Source organism: Suricata suricatta, chromosome 9, assembly GCF_006229205.1.
Source record: "Suricata suricatta isolate VVHF042 chromosome 9, meerkat_22Aug2017_6uvM2_HiC, whole genome shotgun sequence".
Classification (NCBI taxonomy): Eukaryota; Metazoa; Chordata; class Mammalia; order Carnivora; family Herpestidae; genus Suricata; species Suricata suricatta.
Genome location: NC_043708.1, coordinates 49,615,573 through 49,637,538, shown reverse-complemented (window position 1 = coordinate 49,637,538; position 21,966 = coordinate 49,615,573). Strand labels below are relative to the sequence as shown.

At 34.5% G+C, this 21,966-nt stretch overlaps 1 protein-coding gene across 1 annotated transcript in view; it reads right to left on the bottom strand.

Moving 5' to 3' along the window:
• Window positions 1–21,966, bottom strand: part of MDGA2 (MAM domain containing glycosylphosphatidylinositol anchor 2) — a 779,701-nt gene that overhangs the window by 342,848 nt on the left and 414,887 nt on the right. Inside the window, exon 3 of the mRNA XM_029952652.1 lies at window positions 15,542–15,716. Within this exon, the coding sequence (XP_029808512.1) occupies window positions 15,542–15,716 (175 nt within the window). The remainder of the gene's footprint in view (window positions 1–15,541; window positions 15,717–21,966) is intronic.

Genomic DNA, 21,966 nt, shown 5'->3' with positions numbered 1-21,966 from the left:
CCAGGAGAGGAGATGAAGAAGGAGCTCAAGCAATCAGCAGGGAGCCTTGAAGTGTAGACGAGAATGGGTGCGCGGACCCATCAGAGGAGTGAGGAGGCAGGACGAGACATGCCAGGGACGACATGGTGTGGGGGCGGTCATGAGTCCAGGCTCTATGGCAGCAGGAGAGAGAGGGCTGGGCCAGCTAGAACATGGGAGGCGTGAGGAAGAGGGGAGAGGGGAGAGGAGAACAGAGATTTCGGGTGTGAGGAATTAAATTTCAATAAAGCAGAAAAAAATAAAAAAACAAACACAGAGAATTGGATTTGAATTTGTAAAAAAAAAAAAAAAAGTACAGAATGAATGTAGAATTTTTAGTGACAAGTACTGTGATGAGCCTGGAATTTAGGAGACTGATCTGGCAATGCCATGCAGAATAAATTCCAGGAGAGCCCTATTACCGTGGGACAAGTCTGCGCTTTGCGGGAACCAGGTGTGAGGTGATGAGGTGCAGGGGAACACAGCGAGGTGGGATTACAGAATGGCATCTGTTACTCTATTGCTAATTTAACTCATTCTGAAATTTAGAAAAGATTTCTAAAAGCCTCTCTTTGCATGCTCACTACACATTTTGAATATAACTCTTAGGGATGGACACCTGAAAATGTTTGAAAAGGAACAAGCCCTTCATTTTCTTTATTCACAGCCATCTGGATGCCCTGAATGCATGTCATAGTTATCTCCCAACACCTGGAGTTTTATATTCTAAGCCTGAAGACAGACTCAAGTGGCCATGAATAAAAAAAAATTTAAAAACAAACAATAACAACAACAAAAACACATTGCACTGTTCCCTATCAGGGATTGGATGTTTTCATTTCAGTTTCAACCTAAGAACTTGAAAGTAGGCTACTTTTTGAATACTTGAATATTTGGTATCCGGTCATACAAGTACAATTTAGATGCTAAACACTGTTAATTAAATTTCTCTCTCTGTTAAAAGAACAGGCTAAGATTTTGAAAAATAAAGTATCAAGACAAGGCCAGATGTCTTCTCCAATATCCTCCGTTAAAATGACAAGAACCAATGCCTTCAATTGTCAAAGGGAAAAAGTAATAAAATAAACTCTTGCTAAAAGTTGGAGGTAGAAATCATTTTAATTTTAAAGAGCTTCTTATCTTGTGTAAAATCTAATGGATTTTTTTTTACTTTGTATGAGACTCTTTGTGCATTGTTCTTATAAAGCTATTCAAGAATTGATATTTTAAATTATTTCATCTTACTCATACTATAAATAGAAATGCAGAAGCAGAGTTTACTAGGTTTTCTTGAGCCTGTTTTAAATTTAAATTAGATAGTATAATATATTCTGAATATATTCAGAGGATGTATTAGTCATATAATGGCCTTGAGTGCTAAATATGTAAGTTAGCAATAATTTACTCTTCAAACTTTTACTTTATCCTTTCAGTGAGGCTAGACTTAAAAACATGTGAAATAAGTCTAACTAAGCAGTCTCTTACATAATTTTCAGAATCAAATCATTTTATTAACTCACTTTATTTGTACAAATTGTATCAATCCTCCTTAACTTTTTCTTCTTTTTTAAAGAAATATGTATGCAATACAGAGTTGACAGTAGCCAACTGTGCCCTCAGGGAAGAACTAGATTCAGACACTTCATGAACAGACTGCTAATCACAACAGTGAACACCAACTCCGATTCCCTGGCTGACTCAGTAGCATCAGCCTGCCATTGAACTTTGGCTAAGGAATCTCACACAGCCAATGGTCTGGTTTTGTTTTTGTTTTTTACAGGGACTTTTCTTGCTTTATTCAATGAATTTACCACTTTATTATGACAGATAAGTATTGTAAGTCATTTTTAGATATGTGGGAGAAACTTTACTAAATTTAGATGCATTTTTTTTCTCTAAATAGTCATCAACTTTTGTGAAAAACTGCTACTTTTCAGTTAATAAGTTTGCTCAAGAATCGATAGCTTTTATAAAACTAACAACCTAGAAATTAAATTATGTTGATATAATAGTTACATCTGTTTTCTTGAATTCTTTAATATATTTAGTGGGGGCACTTTCTAATTAATGTCATATTTTGTATCACTTTTCTTTTAGTACTTTTAATACACATACTACTTTTACTCATCAGTTTACTTTTTAACCAAGTTCTTTTCTAGGTCTGTTTTTTCAAATCTCCCGCTAATTATGAACTTCTTTATGGCAAAGGCCTCATGTTTTTATTTTATTTCTTAGCATAGTTTCTAGTAGAATGTTTTGCAATAGTGAGTCCTCAATTAACACTGCAAACTGACAGACTCTAATTGGAAATGGCCTTCTGGGACCTCCAATCCAGAAGGCTAACAGAACATTTGGGATTTTCAGAATCAGGTTGAATAATCACAACCTAAAGGCAGTAGGAACAGGTGCAGAACTGAGAGAAAGCTGCTGGTAGCTATTCTGTGTGCCTGTGGAATGAGGGAAGGATTCCAGTAGGTACTATCTCTCAAAAGGATATATTTGACCATGAATGAAGGGATAATAATTAGATTGATAAAGATGCAACTACACTGATTTAAAAGCAATGTTTTCATTACATTCTCTGAACAAGAATCAGTGACTTAGCTTTATAGGTAGCTAAGAAAAGGTAGGTCTTCTAACGACCCAAACACATGCTCTAGAATTTGTTCCATTAAATTTGACAACTGTACATGAAACGCTGTTAGAAGAGAATACAAATGAATTCAAGACTTCCTCTTCTCCAGAAATGAAACAAAAAATTATACTTTGAGGGAGGGTCAGTTGGGGTGGGCCGATGCTCAGTTTGTTAAGAATCTGATTCTTGATTTCAGCTCAGGTCATAATTTCATGGTTCATGAGTTTCAGCCCCATGTGGGGATATGCACTCAGAGCATGGAGCCTGCTTTGGATTCTGTTTCCTTGTCTCTCTCTGTCCCTTTCCTGTTCTCTCTTTATCTTTCTCTCAAAAAAAAAAAAAAAAAACTATACGTTGAAATTGATCTTGAAATTATTGTTAAAAAGATGCTTTGTGATTTTATAAAAATTTATACTGCAAATTAGGTAACTCAAAATATGTGGCAATCAATATAGTAATACTCTGTACAAAATAACTTCTGATAAAGTTTATAAAAGCACAAATAAGTCAAATGTGTTGCTTGCTCTTTTTAAAATTTTTTTAATGTTTTTGTTTTATATTTTTGAGACAGAGAGAAACAGAACCTAAGTGGGGGAGGGTCAGAGAGAGAGGGAGATACAGAATCTGAAGCAGGCTCCAGGCTCTGAGCTGTCAGCACAGAGCCTGATGCAGGGCTTGAACCCATGAACCGTAAGATCATGACCTGAGCCGAAGTCTGCCACCTAACCAACTGAGCCACCCAGGCACTCCACTCATTCTTAAGAATAAAATCTACTACGGTACCCAGGTGGCGCAGTGAGCTGAGCATCCAACTCTTGTTTTGGATCAGGTCAAGAACTCACATTATGGGTTCGAGCCCCTCACTGAGCTCAATGCTCAGCATGGAACCTTCTTGGGCTTCTCTCTCTCTCCCTCTCTTTCTCCCCTCCCCGATGCCCTCTCTCTCTCTCTCTCAAAATAAATAAATAAAAATATTTAAAAAAAAAACACCAAAAAACACCTAAAATCTACTTGTTACCCTTCCGAGTAATGTATCATTATACCAAGTTAAATACATTTTCTCTATTTAATGTGCATTCTGAGTTTCCCCAGAGGCAAACTCTGAGACAAAGATTCAAAGGCAAGCAGTGCATTTGAAAGTGTTCCAATAAACTCCCGTAAGTTATTTGGAAAGTGAGGAAATAAACATAGAACATTATTAAGCTAGTGACAACTATGAGCAATTAGAATTCAGAGTTTCCTGAGGAAGTCTGGCACAGTGAAACAGAGCCTCTCTGGGTCATCCTATCCAAGGAGCAAAGGAGCTGGGGTATTTATATACCAACTATCACTAACGATATTTTGAAGAATATGTGATGGACATTAATTTCTCAGAACTTCTGCATGCTGAGAATATGAAAGAAAACCTCTATAGGAAGGTATTGTGGGCACACACATTTGGAAATTACTCCTCTTTATACATACACAGAGTGAAAACAGGATATCTGAAGGGGCACCAACAACATCTACTGTGTTGGCTGATCAGGTAGAGTCCTTAGTTTCCATTGCCTGACTTAGTGAGGTCTTTAACATTCTCCACTTTTATATATGTAGGAATTGTCTTTAGATTTTCTAAAATGTTTTTATTTAATTTTGAGAGAGAGAGACAGTGTGAGCAGGGGAGGATCAGAGAGAGAGTGAGACACAGAATCTGAAGCAGGCTCCAGGCTCTGAGGTAGCTGTCAGCAGAGAGCCCAACTCGAGGCTCAAGCCCACAAATCATGAGATCATGACCTGAGCTGAAGTCAGACACTTAACTGACTAGGTCACCCAGGCATCCCAAAGGAACTCTTTTTAAATAAATTATCTCTTTTATTATCTAATCTTGTGGTTAGAATAAAAAAGAAAATCAGATTTCAGTCTCTGTAGAAATAATCCTTCACAGATGACTATTATTTTCTTCTTATTATTTATCTTAAACATTGTTTTAAATTTTTCATTTTATTTTAGAGAGTTAGGCAGGAGAGGGGCAGAAGGGTTGGGAGGAGTCTGGGGAGAGACAGAAAGGGAGGTAATCCTAACCAGGCTCCATGTTCAGTACAGAACCTGACGGGGGACAAGATCCCACGACTCTGAGATCACGACCTGAGCCAAAATCAAGAGTCAGACACTTAACCAACTGAGTCACCTGGGCATCCCTCTTTTCTCATTAAAACACACACACACACACACACACACACACACACACACAAATAAGCAAACCAAAAAAAAAGCCTATACAAATATTTAGCTATAAATTAAATCTTGATTGTCTAAAATATATTGTATGACAGAATGTAAAATTGCTGGACTGAGCCAAATTACTAAACTAGCCTTCTTAAGTAAATAATAAGTACACTTCTTTATACTTCAGTTGTAGCAACTTTAGATAAAATATAGGTACTTTTTGATGGACAGAATATAAGTGAGATATTATAAAAATTGGGAATATGTGCAGAATAAATTAGCATACTAGTGTTATAATCTTTCATTGAAACAGAGTCCTGTTTCAAAAATAATGGGAGTAAGGATCTAAAAAAAATGCTACAGCTTCAGAAGACATTAACACAGAGTACTGAGGGGGAGAGGTCTCATATGAGGAGCTACCTACTACCCTGGGGTCAGGGATAATATAATTAAAATCTGAGAAATCAGTAATTTTCCTACTGTACCATTTTGTGCATATAATCAATAGATGGATCTCTTCTTTTGCACAAGTTTGTTTTGTTAAAGTGTACTTACTTCTAAACCATTCAGATGTGCTAAAGAGAACAAAATGACCCATACATTTTTAAGATGCTTTATAATTTCATAAGTACACTGTGGAAATGGAGAATAGATAGAAACAGTAACCAAGAAGACAGCAGTTAGGATAAGTATAAAAAATATCTCCAAAACCTCAGTGGCTTAAAACAAAACAAGACAATTTCCTCTTATGAATATTCCAATTCAGGGGCGCCTGGGTGGCTCAATTGGTTAAGCATTCAATGCTTTTTTCATTTTAATTCTAGTTCTGATAGTCTTTATTTTACTTTTTTTTTTTTTTTGAGAGAGGGCCCAAGTGAGTGAAGGGCAGAGAGCATAGAGAGCGGGGGGAGGGGAGAGAATCCCATGAGGGGCACTGAGAGAGAGAGAGAGAGAGAGAGAGAGAGAGAGAGCGAGCGCGCGCGAGCACGTGCGAGCGAGCAGGGGAATTCATGCTCACCCCATGCAGGACTTGAACTCATGAACTGTGAGATCATGACCTGGGCTGAAGTCAGATGCTTAACCAACTGAGCCACCCAGGTGCTCCAAGCATTCAACTCTTGATTTTAGCTAGCACGACCATGATGGTGTGGAGCCTATTTAAGATTCTCATTCTCTCTCTCTCTCTCTCCCTCTCCCTCTGCCCCTCCTCTGCTCATGTGTGCAGGTACGTGGTTATGCTCATATGGTCTCTCTCTCAAAAATAAAAAAATCCAGTTCAATTGTTCCTACACAATTGGTTGGTTTCTTGTGTAGTTCTCCTCTAAATGGTGATTCTGAAATTCAACATCCTTTCCTCATGTCACTCCAAAATCACAGGATCCTCAGACACTTTAGTGGAGCCTTTGTATGCAAAGATACAGCACACAATCAAGATAATGTGTGAAGAATTATGTGAGATGTTTCAAGCACTCGACCTGAGTGTAATATATATCGCTTCTCCTTATATCCCACTGGCTGAAACTAGTCTCATGACCATACCTAGATGAACGGAAACTGGGAATACAGAGTTTAAATGTATATTAAGCAAATAAATATTGGATGAAAGAATCTACTATAGGTCATGAAATAGCCTGAAATTTACAAATGTGTTTGTAGCACATTAAAGTGGTTTGATCTAGGTCTTGTCCCCAGGAAATATTTTTAGCAATGAATTAGATGAAATATAAGAAGCAATCAATACTTTAATTAAAACAGAAAAATATGAAAAAATAAATGAATAAATAGGAAATACAATTCTACAACAAATACATTTCAAAACTTTAAAATACTTATGCAGAGATGAAAATAAAATGAAATTAATAGGAATAAATATATGATTATGCCTTTAGGTTTACAATATGATCAACTGCACAAATAATGTCCATAGAATGTTAACTTTCAAATATTTGTTTAAAAAGGATTTGACCACAAGATAAATATAGTCAAGGAAGTAAAATATTATACCTATTTTAAGAAGCCAAAGCAAACAATTTTATTAGTAAGAATTCGAATTTCTTGATTATAATTTAGACTATGTGGATTAGCTCATATCTGTATTAAAACCAAGAATCAGATTTACTAAAGTTTTTTTGGGAAAATACGGATACAATTTAGTATGTTAAGATAGTTCACTAGAAGATAATATGTTTAGAAATGCCTCATACAAAGGATAATAAATTAAGTGGAAATAATCAATCTGTGAAAAAAGGTACAGGGCGTCAGAATGACTTAGTCCAAATATTTAAAATGGTCACAAGAAAGAAAGAGGAGACAGTTTGCATACTAAAAGTTACAGGAAAGCCTACGCAATTAAAAAAAAAATCTACAAACATTTGCACAAAAAATTGAAGAAGTACTTAAAAAATAGCAAAAGTCTTGTTAGTAAAAATATATGAGCAAAATCTAACTATACGTTATATACAAATTGAGCAGAAGAAATTAGGTGGATTTAAAGGTATGTAATGTGTGTTTTTATATCTGCCTGTTTATTTCTAAGATACCAGGAAATGAAGCTTTATCAGCACAAGATTGACATGGTCCTTGACTCGGCAGATGTGTCTCTATGCCCACCTCTTATTTTCAGTGAAGGATATTAATAACTCTAACACTAGATGGCATGAGATTGGTCATATGTCCCATGAGTAAATAACCAATAAGCAAGTATTCTTCATCTGTAGTATACACAATATTGCAAAATTCTGTCTTGAAATTTATTAATAGGGTAATTACCATGACTAACCCATTTTTAATAAACATTTTAATTACCACATTGAACATTACTAAGACCTTCCAACCCCAAGGTGAATGTTTTAGGAGGAAGAATAGTGAATGAGAAAATCATGCTTATTGAGACTGACTTAAGGCATTAGTTTTCTTCCAGGGCTTGCCGTGGTACCAGAATTTCCATATATCATTCTGATCTATTTCTAAACTTTGTTATCCAGAAGTCATGTTGATGGGTCCGATAAAAATAAACTCAAACAACTCATTATCAATAATTTTTAACTTTGTAGTTTATAATTTTTCTTTCTAACACAGGTAAATTGTATTTGGGGAATAAATTGGTAACATGTCATCCTAATTTCCACTAATTTCTCAGGTAAAAATGTAGTAAGTTAATCTAACAGACAAGAACCAAAAAAAAAAAAAAATCACTGCTTACTCTGAATGTAATGAAATGCAGCAATCTACCTAAGTGAAATTAAAGCAGGGGATATGTTTCAGAAATAAGAAGGCTTACAAAATGTTTAATGGATATTGAAAAAGATTTGTCTCATGTGTGAACAGTGTCTGCACACATGAAAACTTATTAAGCTAATGCCTCTGAATCTAATTTCTTTTGGAATTAAAAATCATCTTTAATCAAACCCTAACCTTTAAAGTTGTATGACCTCTATTACTCTGTGAGCAATATAGTCATGGCTAAGAATGAATGGAAGAATTAGGGGAACACATTCTTAGAAAATTGTTTAAATGCCCTCAAAATTCTGAGGGTAACAAGTATATCTGAGTAGGAGAACTTCAAAATTCCATGAGCCTCCTTTACATACACACACACATGTATATATTTACATTATATATATAATATATAGTTATATGTTATATATGTGTGTGTGTGTGTGTGTGTGTGTATAGTGTATTTATAATACCCTATAAATATGAGTGGTCATTGCTTCTTAGAGAGGGCAAGTGAAGCAGTGTTAGTATTAGGAGAATGCACATCAGTAGTTCTGAAGTCCTAAAGTTAGAATTTCTTAAGATGTTACATACATGGCAGAGAATCGTTCCTTCACTCTGAAAACATTGGCAGAAAGATTTCAACACAATCTGGGAGCCCAACTTTTAACTTAGGCACTCATCCCTTCCCTAATACCTCCTGTATTCCCCCCAAATGCAGTCTCATGATCTCTCTTCTGTAGCTTTAACCAAAATGCTCACTCACTATACAATACCTTTGGCCTTCCCCTCTAATCATTTAAACTCTGTGTTGAGACTCTTAAGGGTCTAGGGGCGCCTAGCTGGCTCATTTGGTTAAATGTTGGACTTCAGCTCAGGTCATGATCTCAAGTCATGAGTTTGAGCTCTGTGTTGGGCTCTGTGCTGACACCTCAGAACCTGGAGCTTCAGATCCTGCGTCTTCCTCTCTCTCTGTGACCCCCCCCTTCTCTCAAAAATAAACATTTAAAAAATTGAAAAATCAAAGACTCCTAACAGTCAACAGTCTGGTATTTTCCCTATTTTGCTGGCTAACATATTAGCCTGTCAGTTTCAGGGATGTTCACTGAAGATATGAGACTCTTGGGTCAGAGAAAAAGACTTTTATTATTCATCTCTCTGATGGATATATGAGCCTCATGTTGTCATGGGTTCTCCTCCTCTATCAATTTCTGAGGAAAGGGGGCAATTTGGGGGCAGTTCAGGTGAGTGCAGCCCACGAAGTTTGGGACACAGATGAGGAATCATGAGTTTAGGAAACTTCCAAACTTAAAAGTCCTCTGGCAAACCTGCCCAGTCTTTGCTTCTGAGGAAGATATTACCCTTATTATCCTGGTCAGGAAACAAATTTGCCCTCTTCCCCAGAAGCAGACGCCATCTCTAATATTAAAGACTGTTTGCTATACAAACAGAACAAAATTTAAGAACAGAACAAGTTTAAACAATGTCTGTTTAAAAAATTCTAGTTTGGAAATAATTTTCTTCCCAAATTTCAAACACTTTACTCAGTTGTTTTCTAGCTTCCTGAGTCTTTTAAGACATGTACGATACTAATTCCTAATTCATTACAAGTGACCATTTTGGGGGAAAAATGAAAAACTCTGGAAACTTTTAAGATCTTTATTTTTCTCCTAGTGTTCTGAATTCCATATTGATGTGTTTTGGTATGGATCTTATTTATTGCATTGTACTAGACACCTAGTAATTGGAAATACATGTCCAAATATGATGGGGAATTTTCTTAATTTTTAGAAAATAATTTCTTCACCTCAATTTTCTGTTTGAAATTTCCATTCTTTTGTTAGATCAGCGGGACTAATTCTTTCATGTTCTCATCCTCTCTCTTGTTCCATCCTTTTGACTATTAAATTTTGTTTTGCTGTCTGTAAGATTTCAAATTTATCTTTCACACCTTCTGTGGATTTTTGTTATTATTTTCAATTAAAAATTAATGTTGATTTATTTTTGAGAGAGAGAGAGAGCAGGAGCAGGGGCAAGGGCAGAGAGGTACAGGGAAACACAGATTCGGAACCAGGCTCCAGGTTCTGAGCTGTCAGCACAGTCTGACATGAGGCACAAACTCATGAACCACAAGATCATGACCCAGGCTGAAGTTGGATACTTAACCAAATGTGCCACCAAGGCCACCTTATATTATCATTTTTAATATTCTAAGAGTTCTTTGATGATGTTTGCTGAAAAATTCCTTGTTTTTATATTTCCTGTTCTTGTTACATACCTGCAATGTTTTGTTTTTTGGTTTTTTTTTGAGAATATTAATTAATCAATAATTTTGTTTTAGTTTGTATTTTGGCCCCTGAATTCTCCTTGCTTCCTGAATTCTTTTCCCTATTTCTTTTTCTTGGTTTACTTCTTTTTTTGTTAGAAGACTGTCTCAAAATTCCCATTTGAGAATCCATTATTAAAGAGCTTATTGGTAGTTCTGTGATCAATAGTAGGCTTCATAATAAGTGTATTAGCTGGACTGTTTCACCCAGTCCCCAACTTGTCAGCACGTGTAGCCTTTCTTCCAGACTTAATCAGTTTTCCTAGACAGGAATTCTCCAATTTTCTGCCAGGAAGACATTTTCAGAACCAAATATGAAAAGGGATTGTGTTGAATATGTAAACTTTGACTTAAAAACCGATATAACTACCAAATGTTGGCTCCTGTTTTTGATGATTTCAGGTTTCTTAGTTCAAAGTCTCTCAGGTTCAACGCTTCACATAACAAACAAACAAATGAATTCTAATCTTCTTTAGGGGTTGACTGGGAAGCCAGTGGAAAGGGGTGGTTAGGCACAGAATTGCGTGAAATGTGAAAGGAGACCTGGGTATTTAACTCTTGTAAATACTTTCAGCCAATTCCTCTGTTTTTAGACTAAATTACATTCACACTGAAGAGCTAAGTGGTGTCTCCAACTGCTGAGCTTTTTAAGGAATTCTACTGCATGAGTATGCCAGTTCTGTCCTTTAAACTGATGGCTCTGATTTAAGCTTTCTTTAGCATGCCAAGTAAGCAGTGGCCATTTCCTGATCTGATTCTTTTCCTGCAAAATTGTTTTTCCTTCATCTCCTCTCCCATTCTCTCTATCCTATGTGTGTTCATTGTTGTTTTAGTCCTTTACTATTGTTTCAGCACGGTTCTAGAAAAGACATAAAGAATGTGTATGTTTAAAGCAGAAACTTTAAGTAGAACTAATTCTACAAGTTTCTTTCAAGCATTTAACTGTAGTTTTCAGACTCTAAGAAGATATATATCCCAGCAAAAGAAGGATTACAATTGATTGGCTTTGAATCAGAAATATTATATAAATGACTAGGGCAGATTTTAGGAAAACAATTAAATCATTACATGGTTATGAAATCTCCCTAGTTATAAAATATACTTTTACTAAGAAATTATACCTCATAGAACACTTGGGATACTTTTCTAATTTTTAGAAAAACAAGCGATAGGCCATATAAGTTAAGGAATTTAGTTATATTTTGTCAAAATAGTAACACAGAGAAAGTAGTATTCTTGACTGAAATAGTAAAAAATAAATAAATAGATAAAACTACATTTGGAAGTTGCTTTATATAATGGTCCATATAGGACCATAAAACCTACATGGTCCAATTTTTCTACTATAAGAAACTTCAGAAAATTTTGTGGGAAGAAAGTGCTAATTGAGATTAATAAATCCTTCCCAATTGATCAAAACATTTGTGTCACAAATATTTCAAATATCTAATAAAAACCACCTCATTACATATCAGTTAGCATGGTAGCAGGTTCCACTTCTGAAACTAAATTTCCTCATCCAAAAAGTGATGAGCAATCACAAAATTTTATTTTAGATTCATATTAGCTCTAAACTAGAAATTTATGATTAGAATACAGGGTTTAATGAGAGATGGACATTTTCACTGTTATCAAAACTCTCCATAAAAATGGTGGCCTTAAAATTAATACTTTATTGGGCACATTTTAAAGATAATCTATTACAGGGTATTCAAGGCTAAATTATAATATTATTTATTAGAATTTTTGTTAAATTAGAGCCACTGTCGGCCTCAGTTTGTTACTGCAAATAAAATCCTTATCTGCAGGTTTTTCTATATTTTGTATTCTATGCCCATCTTAGGTTCTAAGTTCTGTCAGCATTGATGATAGTTCCACCTGGAGAACCAGTTATGAATGGAAAAAGAAATCTAGAGTTTAGGTGATGATCTAGATCCATGGATCCAAACAGAAAAATTGGTGCTATTATTTTACATTTCCAAAAATAGAGCAAAAGTACCTGAAATAAAGTTGCTTACTTGTCTATGGTTTATCAAAATGAGTATCTATTCAGTCAAATAGTCCAACATCAAATCAAAATCCAAGCAGATGAATTTGAAGACTATAATCCAATTTTAAGCAACAAGGTTGCCCAACTTAAGTGCATGCAGACTTTCCATGCTAGTCCGATTCTTATTAACAACGACAGAACAGGTTTTACGTTATACAGATTCATGCAGAGCACACATACTTAAGCCTAAAAATTGTAGTCTTCAGTCAAGGTTATATCTGGAACACATGGATTCCTCAAGTAGGCCTAGCTGGCTTGACTGTGAAGTATTCTCATCAGTTAAAATGTTTAACAATTTACTATCTAGAGGCCTTTATTTATCCAGACCTTCAAGACTAGGCATAGCCACTTAAAACACATCTCTAGATCCCAAAACCAGAGATCCTTCCTGAAGGTAAGGCATTATCTGGAAAATTTATATTCAAGCAATGTAACATTTATTCATATGGGCCATGACTTAATACATGTTATTTTTCTCAAATAATATAATTTTAGATAGCTTTCTAATAAGTCTTGGGCACAAAGAAAAGTGCTGGAAGTACTTCACTCTGATATGTATCACAGTGACATTTCCCTAAAAAGACAGATTAATATGTTTGTCAGGTCCTGGTTGTAGGGGGAAAATCCCAGAGGAAGTCAAAGAAAAAGGAAACAAGCTAGTGCTTTTGTTCCTGGCTGCCTCGAAGGTGACCCAAGTCTTAAGAGACTAACAGGGCTGTGCAGATCTGCAGCAAGCGGTGCATCATTTCTACCAAACTATGCAGCTGAGTCTGGACAGCAAGAGATGTGAACAGATGCAAAAGGGTGGGCGTGACGCAGAATAGTAGGAGAAAATAATATTTTTAAGGCCTTAAAAATGTCATGTTGCCCTTTGTCTTTGATTTTTAACCCAGTAATGCAATTGTTTACATTATTATCAAACCCATTGTGGTGGCAATGAAAGTCACAGTCTCTTATTCAAAACCTCTGGGGAATGTTTTTTTAGAGTATTTCAGCTTTTCAGATGATAATACAGTACATATGTAACATACCCAGCAGGCTCTGTGGCAATACTGAGTAATCAAATATATAATTTCTTGAGTAAATATATGCTTAGTCATACGAAGTAGGGTCCGTAAAGAGCATAAAGTCTGTTCTGTTTTTCTATGTGACTAATTTTAGATCAGAGTTTGCCATTCAAACTAGTTCACATCAGGTTTCCGTGAAAAACTTTACCAATAACGCCCAACAAAGCAAAACACAATATACTCAATTTACAGAACTTTTAAGATTTTAGAACCATGTTTAAGGTATTCAAGTTGTGTGTTTTAAAATGTCATGTCCCAAATTATAAGAACAAAAAGCACAGGTATGTACTCTAAAAAGTCATATAATACAAGTATGTAATTAGGTAAACTAGATTAAATTTAGTTTAATTACAAATTATATATGGGCCATCTATGCTGTTTTCTAGAGTGGCTGTTCATAGTAATTTTTAATGAAATCTTCCCATTTGCAATGACATGGATGGAGATAGAGAGTATTATGCTAAGTGAAATAAGTCAAAGTAAGATAAATATCATATGATTTCACTCATATGTGGAATTTAAGCAATAATAACAACAACAACAACAAAAACAAGCAAAAGGAGAAAGATGGAAATAGAAACAGAAAGAGAAAAAGAGGCATACCAAGAAACAGACTCTTAACTATAGAGAGCAAACTGGTGTTTCCTAGAAGGGGGGGGGCATAGGTAAAATAGGTGATGGGGATTTGGGAGGGCACTCACAATCAGCACCAAGCAATATATGTTAAGTGTTGAATCACTAAACTGCACACCTGAACTACTATGTGATCAGAAGAAGGGCCGGAGGCTGTACTGTGGTCAGTTGGTATATGAGTAAGGCCAACCTGTGTGCCCAGAGATGCACACGGACGCACAGAGGATGCAGATACCTAAATTATGCCAAGGGATGCCGAAGGGACTAGAGAGGCCAAAGAGAATAGAAGAGAACTTCTCTCTCCTCTTTCGCACGAAGGGAGCAAGCCCCCAAGAGTGGAAGATGAATCACAAATGCGGCCCTGTTATGTACTTTCGAGTAACTTGAATAACTAAATTCAGATCCACCAAGTGGTGCAATAAATAAATCATGTGTAATTCCAGTCATTCTCCTAATGATGCATCACTCCTCCCACATCAAAAAAACAAAAAGGGACACAGCCAAAGACAGAAAAACAGGAACTTCTCCCTTGTTACTATGTCGGATTTACTTTGAGAAGAAAAACCACTTTTGTATTCTAATTAGTAGAGAGTTAAAATAAAATGCAAGTTCTCATAAAAAGACAAAGGAATAATGAATAAACCTGTGCAAAAAGATGAATTGAATGTAGGCCCTTGATTTGTTTTGGTGGAGAAGGTAAGACCAAGAATATTTTAAGTATTTATGCTAACAGCGAAAAGTGGAAAAACGAGACTGACAACCAAATTAAACCCATAAACACATTCTGGGTGGCACAGGATTGCCCAAGGCACTGACTCCTTTCAGCAGAGGTGGACTGAAAGAATACTCTACCTAGAGATTTTGGTCATTCACAAGTCAATTCAAATACTGCTTACATGATGTGCCTTTCCAAAAACAAGAACAGCTGACTTCACACAGGGGTAAAGTTAACAAATTAGTATGCCTAGCATAATCTTTGTTTATGTAATTAAAAATGCATTTATATACATATAAAGACAGGAAGATAGGAAATATATACATTCTCTATAAAGATAGGAAGTATATACATTCACATCCTAACGATCATGGGTGGGGATTATCATCAGTAACATTTATTGTCTTCTTGTTATTTGTGTTCTCAAATGATGAAAATGTATTACTTTATCATAAAAAATTATGAACATTTATAATGGAGATTCTTCCTTCAGGAAATATATTAAATAAGCTATCATTATCTTATACACTTTTATCCTCCACTAAACAGAATAATATTTGGGGGGAATGAATCATAGTTTTTCTCAACAGACGTAAAGATAAAAAAAGTAGATCTCAAGTTGTCAGACAGAAATCCACAGTAGACTTAAGTACAGTTTTCTAGGTAAGGTACTTACAGTACACATCCACTCTGATTGACTTTATCGCTGGGGACCCCAAGCCATTCTCTGCTTTACAGTAATACCGGCCTCCTTGGTGTCGCTGAATATTTGTAATCCTCAAAGTCTCATTGAAGACACTTGAGTCTTGGAATCTGTCAGAGGCACTTCCTGCTGTTTTGGTCCACCTGATCTGAGCAAGCATCAACAAAGATTGTTACTTTAGGTTGGTTTTCTCAAAGAAAAATCAAATAGCCATTACGCATTTGAAGAGTTTGCTTTCGGAGATGCTATATGCCATTCCTGGCAAATTATTGGGAAAACATTTAGGTTTATATGCACAGTTGAATTCTAAAAATTTGAATACAATGCCATTATTGTATAGTGTATGTAGTGTATGCAATTCTGATTCAATTGTGTAGAATTCATGCACAGCCTAATCATTGTGTGGGCATATAAATAAAACATAAAAGGAGTTAAATATATATGTTTCTTTTTTTATTGAGAATTTAAACTTTTATTTCATATTTTTCAAACCCTCTCAGGTACTTTTTATTTATTTATTACAGATAGCCTCTCAATTTCATTTCAGACATGCTTCATTATTTAACTTTCCTATTTGATTCGGATAATTTAAGCATGTTACTCTAATGGCTAATTGAGACTATGCATCTATGTAATCTATCTATCTACACACACACACACACACACACACACACACACACAGTTGTTAAAAGTTTTACTTGGTTTTTTTAATGGCTTTGCTTTAATAAGTCCACAAATGACTTATCTGTTTTGATAAACAGAATTCACTGTATATCAATAATTATTTTCAAAAAATGTGCAAACTTTTTCAAAGAGAGAATTTTTATTAAATTGCCAAAACACTTTGAATATCTAAAACATTCCATTATAAACAATAGCATTCTTTTAAACACAGCTGTGTATAACAGACTTAGTTTTGGCCAGCAATAAAGACTGGCCTTCAACTCAAATTTTGTGTATTTTAGTTTATGAAACCTGAACAAAAGCCACATGATGGTAATGTAAAGTGACTTAAAAAAAGGAAATAAAAAGGATTTGGTTTTATTTCTCTCCTGTCCCTGCTGTACAGAATATTTTTGTTCATTTGTTTTTTATTTTTAGGTTGAGAAATGGTTGACAGAAATCCTTGGTTAAACATATAAGAAGAAACAAAAATGAAACTAAAGACTGAGTCTTCAAAATTGAAATTCTATAATACTGCCATTAGCTATGTATTTTCATATAATGGTAATTAAAATTTATAATCTAATGACATTAAAAATATTTTTAAAAAGTTCTCCACATCATTAAAATATCAGTATAAATATAATGTTTGTCCATAATTGTGAATGAAATGAAAATGATAGAGATTTATAAAAACAGTAATTCACAAACATAAATATCAACTATTTATTCAACACCTTCTGTGTGTATGGAATACACAAAAGAGTCAATGGCAAGACTCCTGACTTTAAGCAATTTATCAGCCGATTACTAATATGCTCATAAAAAGGCAAGATGTAACAAGGGCTCTGGTTTGACAAGTAATATTTCCAAAGAAATCTCTAGGGTTCTGTTTTTATTCAAATTTCAAAATCTACAAGTAAACAAAGAAGATTAAATAAACAAATTGCATATTTTTGTTCTTGCATAGACAGATGCTAATCCTAAGATAATCGATATCTCCAAGATGTAATCTAAGAAAAATATAACATTCTGATTAAGATGCCAAATTTCTTTGACTATCTTAATACTAAAACTGATTTTTAATAATATATATTTCATATATAAAAAAGTAAGTTCAGGGTAAAAACAATTTTGGAAATGATACAGCACTTTCAGAAATTAAGTTATGAAGATACAATGGTTAAGTTGCATTATACTGGTGCAACACTAGAAATCATTCAGCAATAGTGGATACAGAGAGTACGAGTGTGTGTGACAGAAACAGAGAGAAAGGAAATACAGGGAGAGGAAAAAACTGTGATGCATACTAGCAGTTTTCAACCTTGTTTGACTTAAAATGCCTAGTATAAAGGCATAAGAGTATAACTTAAAAGTTGCAGGAGATCTTAAATAACTTTTGTTCATTTAGATTGATTGTATCCATTCAAAAATACTGTATTACAAATTAAAACTGAGGTAATATTATGTATTATTATTATTATGTATTATTAACTCATTTCAAATTATATTAATAAATTGATGATATATTAACACAAGAAACATTTTTAGTCAGAAGACTATATTTTCAAAACACAAAATAATTGAGTAAAAAGAATGGAACTGTTTTACATTTTATTTATTAATTTATTTTTATTATTTTTAAAGATTTTTTTTAATTTGTTTTTGAGAGAGGGAGACAGAGTATGAGTGGGGGAAGGGCAGAGAGAGAGGGAGACACAGGATCTGAAGCAGGCTTCAGACTCTGAGCTGGCAGCACAGAGCCTGACACAGGGCTCGAACTCACAAACCATAAGATCATGACCTGAGATGAAGTTGGACACTTAACCAACTGAGCCGCCCAGTGGCCCTTATTTATTTTTATTTGAGAGAGAGTCAGAGAGCATGTGAGCTGGGGAGAAAGGCAGAGGGAGAGACAGACAGAATCCCAAGCAGGCTCTAAGCTCAGCATCGAGCCTGACACAGCGCCAATATCAAGAGTCAGATGTCCATCGACTGAGCCACCCAGGGGCCACAAGAATGGAACTGTTTCATAGTTGTGCAAATCCCTTTAATATCTGGTTTAGTGAAAAATTACCAACTAGATAATCATACTAGATTTTACATGCAATCTGTTGCTACAAGCTGTTTTGTATCAAATAAATGAAGAAAATCTGGCCTCACGGTGATATTTATTTGGAAAGGGAGGAGTATTTCCATAGCCTTTTCAGATAACTGTGGATAGAATCCTTTGATACTACACTAATACTCTACAATGGTAGTTTCCTAACGTTTGCAGAGTAAATTCTAAAACCATACCAGTGAATCTTTTCTATTCTGTTACATTAAAATCCATCGGTTTATCTTGCACTTTGAATGGATCTCTCACTCATACATGATTTTTTAACATTACATATTAGTCATTTGAAAATTTGAACTCACTGACTTATGCAGATCTTTGAAATATTCACACATTTCATCACACAATACCAAAAAAAGGAAAATATTTAATAATTCCACTGCCAATCTCTTCAGAAAAAGTCTTCAAGTGTTGGGAAGTCATCATGCGTATGTGGGAATATTTTCCAAAATTCTAATTTTTCTCTTAAAAGTGAATTTTACCATAAGTAATAAACATGGCTAAGGTGTTTTCTGTGGAATATGAGGTTCAACTTCACTGATTTTTAAGAAAATGTTTTCCAAATACCCAAGTCTGAATAACCATAGTTTGTATTAACAGTCATGCTTTTCTATTCCATGAAAAAAGTGGCAAATTCACACAATCACACAAGTCCTTTGCCTTGAGAAAAAACTGTATACTATAGGATGCAGCAGTAATGCTTTATAGGATTTCTTTATTTTGTCACACAGAATATTAAAAACACAGTACTTAACTTTGAAGATCTTAAAATTTGATTATTTTTACTGATTTATTGATGGTATTCTTAGTGATACTGCCTTTGTTTTTGTTTTCATTTTTTACTGTTGGGTATATGTTAGTAAAGTAAGTGGGAAAGAATACAAACTGATAGTACAATTTAATGCCATAGCTTTGTTTTGCGCTAAAGTGCTGCCTGTTTTATCCACCTTTGCTTTGCACCATCACTTCAAGTGCAACAGTAAAAAAAAATAATACTTTCTACATAAGCTTCTGATAAAGATCTCAGGGTCCCCCAGAGATCTAGCACGCACACTTCAAGAAACACTGATTTGTAAGAATACAGAAATAGCCATATCTTTATCTATATCTATGTCCAGCCATTTATTGTTTAATCAATGGTGTTAGGACAAAGGACTATATATCCATAATAATAATAATAATAATACAGCTGACTCTCCAACCCACCCTTCACATTGAAATGAATTCTAGATGCAGCAGTCACAAATGCTGGTAATATCTTTGAATTTCTGGGGTTTCATAGTCGAGACTGGATGGATAAATTGGTAGAAGCTTCCTTTCTGAAAGGAAGCTTTCTAAATTATGTTTACATAATGAAACATGGAAAAAAATGAAAATGCATTCACACTATGACTTAGCAATTATCTGGCTAAAACTTACCTAACATTTGCATGAATAGGAATGCAGAAAAATGTATATACATATATATAGTAATAGAACTATGTGTGTGTGTGTGTATATATATATATACATATATGTATATATATGTATATATATATATACACATAGTAATAGAACACTGGAAACAATATAAATATCAAATGACAGTGATGTGGTTATAAACTAACTGATTCTAAAATTAAATTGAAAGTAAGCATTAAAGGATTAAAATACAAAATGTATTAGTTAATAAAAAAGGAACAAAAGATAAGAGAGTATTCTCCAATAAAAAGAGCACGTGTATAGTACACATGTACATATATACTAATATGTTCATTAGAATTACACACAGAAACACAAAATTCAACACTGATTAAGTCAATGCATGGGACTGGAAAAAAGAATAGTTAAAATGTTTTCTTCTTTAAGATTTTAATTTAGAATTCTTACAAAATTTATTTTACCATAAATAAATACTGTTTACTACAAATAAGTTTAAAAAAAGAACTACAATTCTACAGTAAAATATAGGAAATAGATAAACTAAAAAAGAATAAAGAAAAATGAAAGTAATCACTTATGAAAAAACTTTCCTTTTTCTCTATTTAAAAAATGGAAATATTACTGAGCCACAAAAAGACATTCTACTTATTGATAGGGCTTACCAAGTTATGTACCTATCTGATGAGAAAAGAAGCCTCCAGGTATACTAACATTAAGATTGTGACTTCGAAGTCTACAGAGAAAACTGTGTAGACTTCCAGGCAGAAGGGACGAACTGGTATAATTTGCAGAGCCTGCTCATTCCCTAATGTTCTACTTCTGTAGTAATTGAGCTCCATATTATTCATCAGGCACATGGCTGCCCAAGAGAAAGACCATGTTTCCTAGCTATCTATTCATCTACATTCCCACCAGTGTGCTTTGAGCAGAAATGTCCCCATAGTGAAGCAGCACTCTACATTTTGCTCATTTCTGCACAGTTTCGCTGGCCCCTATCTTGGACTATGAGCTGCCTTGGAACAAGGTCCAGCATAGAAAAACAATAAAACAGAAGAATCTGAATCTCTGACATCATGGAGTGGTACCTACCTTCCCTGACTCTTTATAGCCTTGGGGTTCTACCAGAGAGAGAAATAAAATTCTATCTTGTTTATATCATTCTTTGGGGGGAATTTTCTGTGACTAACAGCCAATTTTAACTTAACAGGTAAGTCGATGGGGATGATACATAAGGTCATCTTGACTCAGGAATCTCAACTCCAACACTGACTGCTTGAAAGCAGTGTGAATAGCATCAGAATTTACTGAAAAAGGTGGAGGGAGAGGGTCTATATCTCCATATCAAACAATCAAGATCTCTTTCCTCTAGTGTGAAGGGAAAATATTCAGTGATAATGAAACGAGCAGTGATCTCAGGGTTCTAATACTCACCTGATAAAAATACTTGAGACAATAATCACCCAACAAAATAACTGGGTCTAAGGGTTTTGGGTTTTGAAGAAGATCGAGAAGAGTCTATGTTGGTGAGCAGTTACTTATTTAATGTCTAAGTACAGTTTTCCTGGGCAATATAAAATTTAAGTACTAAGTAAAGTTTCCTAAAAGCTAAAAAACTTAGAATGAGGGGTTCTGTAACATCTTAGCAAAATCTTGGAGTTGAGGGTGGGGATAGGACACAAAGGGGAGATAAAACAGTGATTTGTGGGAATGGAAGGAAAAGGGAGGAGAAAAATTAGACTAAAGTCTTAAACTTTAGGAGATTAGAAAGAACTCTATGGAAGAAACTGAAGGTATTATGTTTATAAATAATAATAAAATCATAAATTTCTGATTCAAATAATAGAAAAAGGTGTAACTCCATTAAAGGTAGGGAAAGTGGGAAAAAGGAGAAAAAGTGGGGAGGAAAGACAGTTGATATATAGAAATTTGATAAAATGGGCAAGAAGAGACCAAAAGGAAAAGAGAAATATATAATTCTAAATAAATAAAAACCATAAAGTAAGATGGAAACAACTATATCAGTCATAAACTACATATGAAAAGACTAAATTTGCCCACTAAAAAGGTTTGTTAGGCTGGAATTAAAGGTAACAGGTTTATATGCTATTATATGTGTATATATGTATGTATATATAATATAAACCTAGGTATAATATGTAATATATTTTACATATTATATATACATATATGTGCA